Consider the following 6,609-nt stretch of genomic DNA (forward strand, 5'->3'; position numbering starts at 1 on the left):
AAAACTACCAGGTTCCCTCCAAGCCCAGCTCTACTGCTACTTGCGAGAAACGAGAAATCCGGCAGCGCGATGCCGACCCGGCCCACGCCTAAGCAGAACCCCCCTCTTGGAAAAGAAAAAACCATCACATTTTCCACGGTTCCGCACGGTTATGATTCGAGTCCCCCAAACTATCAGTCTCAAAAATAAGGAAACGAGCAGCCTCAGTCCACTGAGTCCCGAACTGCCCCGCGCTGCCCTCGCAAGTGCGGCCAGGGCCCCCGCTGCGCCCCAGCCCTGGTCTCGGAGGCAGAGAGACGCGCACCGTGCGCGGGTCCGCGGACGCTCTCCACGTGGCTCGGACCCGGCGAACACCTCGCGGGCCGCCAAGCCGCACAAAGACACGGAGGCGCACGCCAGGGCACGGGGAGCCCCTGCAGGTCCCCGCACCTCCTGCCTCCAGCCAACGTTCCCCCCACGGCCGAGCTCGGGCGGCTCCTCCGCCCCCCGCCCCACACGCCCGGCTGCTGCCGTTCCGGGTCCCTGTCCACGTCTTGTCCGGCAGCGGCACAACTGCGCGGGCGCGGCCGCAACCCGGCGACGGACCCGGAGGGCGTCCGGGCGCGCGCCCCGACTGAGCACTGCGGCCGGAGCCACGCGGGTGACAGCGAAGCGCGGCGCACGCAGCCGCCGAAGACGCCCGAGGAACGACCACAAAGAAACTCCCAGGAGCCGCGAACTCGCACGTCCGTGCCGAACCGCGCGGTCGGGGCGGGCCCCGCACAAAGTCCCCGTCGGCTGGACTCCGCCAACAGGGACGTCGGCGCGGAGCCCTCCGGACGGACACCGCGCTGGGGCGCCTCGCCCGCGCCGGCCCTGCCGTCGGTCCGTCCGTGCGCCCAGGCGAGCGCGGAGAGGGGGCACGGCCGGCGGGACGGGCTCGCCCGGGGCCCGCGGACGCAGCACGGACGCGCAGCTCGCACGAGCGCGGGGAAACGCGTGTTGGCGCCCAAACCCCCGCCCGCACCGGCCCCTCCGGAGCCCCTGCGTGTTTGCCGACCCGCGCGCGCTCCGTCTCGGGGGCCCGCGCATCTGCGGGGTCAGCCTGCCAGGGGCGGCGGGGCCGGGGCCGCGGGGGCCGACGCTCGGGAGCGCGGGGCCGCCGCTGGGCGCTCCAGGGACCCGGCGCGGGAGCGCGGCAGACGGGGCCTCCCGGGCCGCTCCCGCCCACTCGCCGGCGCCGGGTCCCGCACGGCCGCGGTCCGGGGGGCAGCACGCGCGGTCCCCGCGCTCGGAAGGCAGCGCCCACCCCGCGAGCCGAGCGGCGGCCGTCGGAGCCGCAGAGAGCGGCGCCCCCGCCCCGCCGCCCGCCCCGGCCCCGCTTCCCGCCGCTCCGCCCGCCGCCCGCCGCGGGGAGGAGCCGGGACGCGCCGCCAGAGTCCGCCGCAGGCCCGCTGACCTTGGCCCCCTTCACGACCCTCGGGCCGCCCCTCGGGTCCCCCGCGAGCCGACGCCGCGCCGGGCCGGGTGCGCGCTTCCCGGGGCCGCGGCCGCAGGAGGGAGCGCGCCGCCCCGCCCGGGTGCGCGGCCTTACCTTCCGCCACGTCCTCGTCCACGGCCCCCTTGACCTGCGAGAAGCACCACTGCAAGTCGTGGCCGCCCGCGGGGCAGCCGCCGCCTCCGGGCCCTGCGGACACACACCGGCGTCAGGCCCCGCGCCCGCCCCGCGCCCCCCGCCCCGCGCCCGCCCCGCGCCCCCCGCCCGCCTCGGCCCGCGCGGGCGCTCACCTGCCATGGCCGGCCGGCCGGCGGGCGGGCGGGCGGGCGGGCGCCGAGGCGGCGGCGCACGAGGGAGGCGGCCGCCGCGCTCCTGCCGCCCGAGCACCTCAGCCCGCCGCCGCCGCGGCCGCCGGGAGGGATTTTTCCCCCCTTTTCAAAATGGCGCCCAATGCCCGTCGCCCCGCTCGATGACGTCATCCCCCTCCGCCTCCTCCGCAGGCCCGGGCGGGGGCGGGGCCGCCGGGAGGCTCCCCTGCGTGGGCGGGGCGCGGCGCGGCGCGGCCGCGGGGGCTGCCGGGGGCTGCGGGACGAGCCGACCGCGCCTGCGCAAGCCGCCCCCTGCTGCGCCACGCCCCCCCCCGACCCCCCAGCCCGAGCCCGGCGCCGCCCCGAGCCGGACCCCAGCGTCCAGAGCGGCGGGGCTGTAGGGGCTCGGGGCGGCGCGTCCTTGGAGGCCAGCCGCTCGGCTGCCGCTCTCCGCCCGCCTCGGTCGCGGCGTCCTGCAGGGCTGGCGGCAGCCCCCACCCCAGCGCGAGCCGGGCCCGCCCCCAGTCTGAGCCGCGGCCAATGGGAGCGCGGCCCGTGGGCGCAGCAGCCGGCGGAGGGCGCGATCGGAGGGCGGCGGGCGGAGCCCCTGGCCCGGGCCGCACCTGCGCGCCTGCGCCCTGCGCCCTGCGCGCGCTCGCAGCGGCCGCCGGCTGGACGGGGCCCCTCCGGACCGCGCGGAGCCCCGGCGGTTCCAAGTCCCCGTTGGGCCGCAGCCCGCGCGGGGCCGCGCCGTCCGCCGCGGTTCTTTGCGCCCCGGGACGCCGCCCCAGGGCACGTGTGGCGTCTCCGCTCGACGGGGCCCGGGGCTCCTTCTCTCTGGGCGTCTCGCTCCGGGCGTGCGGACGGGCTCTCCGCACCCGCCCCTTCTCCCCGCCACGCGGTGAATGCGGCCGTGACCGCGTCGCCTCGGGACGCCGACCGTTCCCCAGCGGGAGCGTGTCCCGCCCGCGCTCACCCCCTGGCCGCTCCCGCCGCGGGCCCCGCGCTGCGCACCGCGTCCGGGACGCGGACGTCCACGGAGCCAGCCGGCCCTGCGCTCGCGGAGCTCCCGCGTCTGCGGCGGACCGACGGCGGCTGGGAAGAACCCCGGTGGGCGGGGAGGAAAGCGGCGCGGGCGCGGGCGTAGCAGTAGGCGGCGCGGGACGACCGCGGGAGGAGGCGCGAGCGACCGGGGGGCCGCGAGCCGAAGGCTGTGCCTGGGAGGGGCATGGGCCCCACACGAGACGGGAGGCCTCGGGGCCGCGAGCCGAGGGCGGCGGCGGTGACGGGGCTCGGACGGGCCAGTGCGGCTGCTCTGCCCGGGAGACACGGGGGTGGCGCGCCCAGAGTCCGATCGGGGAGCCTCCTGGCCGGGTCGTTGGGCCACCCGGGCAAGAGCAGGGGCTGGTGGTCCTGGGTGTGCCGGTGCGGGGGAGACCGGTCCCATTTCAGACATGAGCCCCCGGAAAGCACAGCCCCTGGGATTTACCGGTGCGGTGGACGCGGAGCGACAGCAGGACGGCGCTCAGGAATGGCCCCCGGGCGGCTGTGCACCTGGTGGAAAGGACTTTCTTGGCTCGGACATGGGGGGCTGCAGAGGGGGCGGCTGAGCGGGAGCCCAGGCTGGCTGCGAGCTGCTGCAGAGGCACACACGTCGGGCACACCGGGGAGTTGCCGCCTGGAGCCCTGCACTCGGAGAAGGAGGGCATCACGGGGTCCCAAACCAGGCGAGACTGGCGAGCTCACCCCAGGAGGGAAGGTGGGTGGGGAAGGGGCCACTACAGACCTCCAGGGGAGGCCCAGGGGGAAGGACCGTGAGGTGCGCTTCCGGGGAGCCAGAAGCCCACGGAGTCCCGAGCTGGGTGAAGACGGGGACGGGAGTGGCCGGGAGTGGCCGGTTCCCCAGCGCGGCGTGATGAAGGCGGAGGGTGGCCTGTGTGGTCCAGCAGTTGGGATGCCATGGCTGACCTTCACAAGAGCGGTGGCTGTGCAGTGCACTGTGCAAATCGGCTGTGAGAGGGCTTCAGAGAAGGGTGGGGAGCAGTAACCATGCTTCGCTGTGACGACGAGCAGAGACCCGGGGCTGTAATCGCCCTTCCCACGTGTAGTTAGCCCGGCTGCGAGTGGTCAGGCTCCCGCACAAACGGGTGCTCTGCTGTGCCTTACAGGTATGTCTTTTGAAGCAATAGCACCATGTTTGGCTTCAGTTTAGACTGTATTCTTTATTAATTAGCTTTCGTTAAATTAAAATTAAAAAGCAGCAGAAGCCACACAGAGGCGCCGCGTCCCGGAGAGCACTGTGCTGCCTGCCTTGCCCGCCCTGTGCGTCAGCTGGCTGTTCTGTTTTATGACCTAAAGGGGTTTAAATATCTCTGTGAGTTACTCCGGGTTCTAATTGGTGTTGGGCAGTTTTCTTATTTTATTGTTTTTGGATCTCACGGTCAAATTGTGAAATGCCCGGTGTGTATTAGGATCTAGCCTGCTGTATTCGTGCTAGAGATACGATTCTGTAATAAAAAGGAACGGGGTGCCCGTGCAAACGGGTGACTGTGTTTGTGTCCGCGACTCAGAAACATCATGCGAATGAGAGGAGCCGGCGCAAAACCACACACGATGCGTGATTCCACCTGTCTTGTCAGAGTGATGGTCTTGGGTCTGCGCGACGGGGGCGTAGCACCTGGTGACCTAATTGAACGGGAATAGAGATGTTGCCGTAAAAGTACTTGGCCGATACAATCACCACCTACAGCCAGCTGGGTCTGATGACCGGAGAGTACCCTTGAGAGCGGCAGGGGTGGGGGGGTTCATCCAATTCTGCCTCAAGGCTGCATGGCCAACTGCTGCCTGCGTTCTCAGCCCGCCATGCAGACATCACACTTGCCAACCCCCGCAATCCTGGGAGCCAGTCCCTCAAAATGAGTCTTAATACAGGCACAGAGATGCGGTCGGCTCTGTTTTTCTGGAGAACCCTGAAGTCTGGAAGAGGCTAAGTGGTCCCCAGGGATAGGGCGAGCGTGGCTGTGAGGCAGGGAGGGGACTGACTGGGAGAAAGCAGGGAGCTTTCTGGGGTGACGGAGATGTTCGGTGTCTTGTTGGAGAAATGGTTATGCGGTGTATGCAGCTGTCGGACCACCCATCAAACTCGAGTCTGAAAGTGTGTCCATCTTATTTAACGTGAGTTATGTCTCAATACACTGGTTTTTAAGTCTAACATATATCTAAATTTCCCGCAAGCCTTGTGCGGACTATATATCTTAATAGTTTGAAGGAAATCACAGAGGAAGCTACCCTGTTCATTGCTCTTCCATGAACACCTTTATTTTAAAAAATTTCTTTGATTTACTTAGATTTCAGCAACTACCTACCGCTTAGAACACTGCATGTGGATTGCTTTCGAGTTCAGAGGCAGCAGCTACTCAGAGCCATCACAGACGTGCCCTGTTGGCAGGGAGCACCGTGTTCCATCCTAAAACGCGTGGGGCTTAGAGACTTGTTCAAGTGCGGGGAGTCCCAGTCCCCTCTGTGGGCTGCTTGGGGGCCGCGTGGGCTGGAGGGCGTGGCTGGAGGAAGCCCCCGTGTGTATGTCCCACGGGTGCCTCACCTGCTTCCCTCCGAGCACAGCTGTGTGGCTGGCAGAATGCAGTGCCTGGAATTGTGTCTCTGATTCTGGTTTTGAAAGACTTAATTTTTTTAGGGCAGGTTTTTCAGGTTTACAAAGAAAATGGGACAGAAGGTGCAGAGATTTTCCACACACCCCGCCCCAGCACATGCACCACACCCCCCACCGTCAATACACTCGTCAGAATGGTACGTGTGTGACCAGAGACGAGCCTGCCCTGGGGTTTCGTTCATGCTTGAGGTTCACGCTGCACCTGCGCCGGGTCTGGACAAATGTCGAGTGCATGTGCCCGTCGTCATGCTGTCATACGGAGTGGTTTCTCTGCCCTGGCCATCCCCTGTTCCTCTCTCCCACTCACCCCGCAGACACTCATCTTCTTACCGTCTACCTGATTTTACCTTTTGCAGAATGTTTTATAATTGGCTTTTTTTTTTTTTTTCATTTCGTAACATGGATTTAAGGTTCTCCCTGTGTTTTCATGGCTTGATAAATAACTTCTTTTTATCATTAATAATACTCCGTAGTCTAGACAGACCACAGTGTATTTGACCGTTCACCTACCGAAAGACAACTTGGTCATTTCCAAGTTTTGGAAATCACGACTAAAGCTGCTATAAGCACCCTCGACTCGGCGTCCCGCTGCGCCCTTCCTGCCGGAGCTCCGCGAGGAACTAAACTTCATTCCACCTTTTTTCTTCACTGTCCCCTGAACTTTTCCCCATGACGAAGGGGAGGAAGGAACAGACAAAGGACCACATCAGGGCCGCGTTATGAGACAGGGCAAAAGGACTTTGCAGAAGGAATTAATGTTACCGGATGCCCATAGGAAGATTATCCGGGATTATCTGTGTGGGCCCCATTGAATCACATGAGTACTTTAAAAAGGCAGAGAGCTTTCTCCAGCGGGAGTCAGAGAGACAGAGAAGGGCAAGTCAGAGGGCTTGCGAGCCTGTGAGGGACTCGGCCGGCCCTTGCTGGCAGTGACCACATGGAAAATGCTAGAAGGAATGCAAACAGCCTGTAGAGGAAAGACCAGTATTGGCTGCGAGCCCGCGGGCAAAGGGGGCCTGAGCCCTACAACCAAAATTTGGCCAACTGTTTGAAAGGGCTTGGAAGTGCTTGCATTCCCAGGACCCTAGCCAGAGCCCAGCCCAGGCAGAGGGCCACTGACCAGCCCCCAGGGTGACATTCGGCCTCCAGAGGCA

The 6,609-nt window shown here is 66.3% G+C and overlaps 1 protein-coding gene across 2 annotated transcripts in view; it reads right to left on the reverse strand.

The window, feature by feature from the left end:
- Positions 1 to 1,921, reverse strand: part of PPP2R2D (protein phosphatase 2 regulatory subunit Bdelta) — a 45,800-nt gene extending 43,879 nt beyond the window's left edge. Inside the window, exons 1-2 of one of the 2 annotated variants that reach the window (XM_059172806.1) lie at positions 1,768 to 1,921; positions 1,574 to 1,666 (exon numbers count right to left, since the gene is read on the reverse strand). Coding sequence is in view for 1 of the 2 variants with exons in the window: in XM_059172807.1 (XP_059028790.1) it covers positions 1,574 to 1,666; positions 1,768 to 1,774 (100 nt within the window). In the remaining variant the exon portion in view is untranslated. The remainder of the gene's footprint in view (positions 1 to 1,573; positions 1,667 to 1,767) is intronic. The other variant, XM_059172807.1, reaches the window with a different exon arrangement.
- Between the last annotated feature and the right edge of the window lie 4,688 nt (positions 1,922 to 6,609).

Source organism: Mustela lutreola, chromosome 4 (genome assembly GCF_030435805.1).
Source record: "Mustela lutreola isolate mMusLut2 chromosome 4, mMusLut2.pri, whole genome shotgun sequence".
Classification (NCBI taxonomy): Eukaryota; Metazoa; Chordata; class Mammalia; order Carnivora; family Mustelidae; genus Mustela; species Mustela lutreola.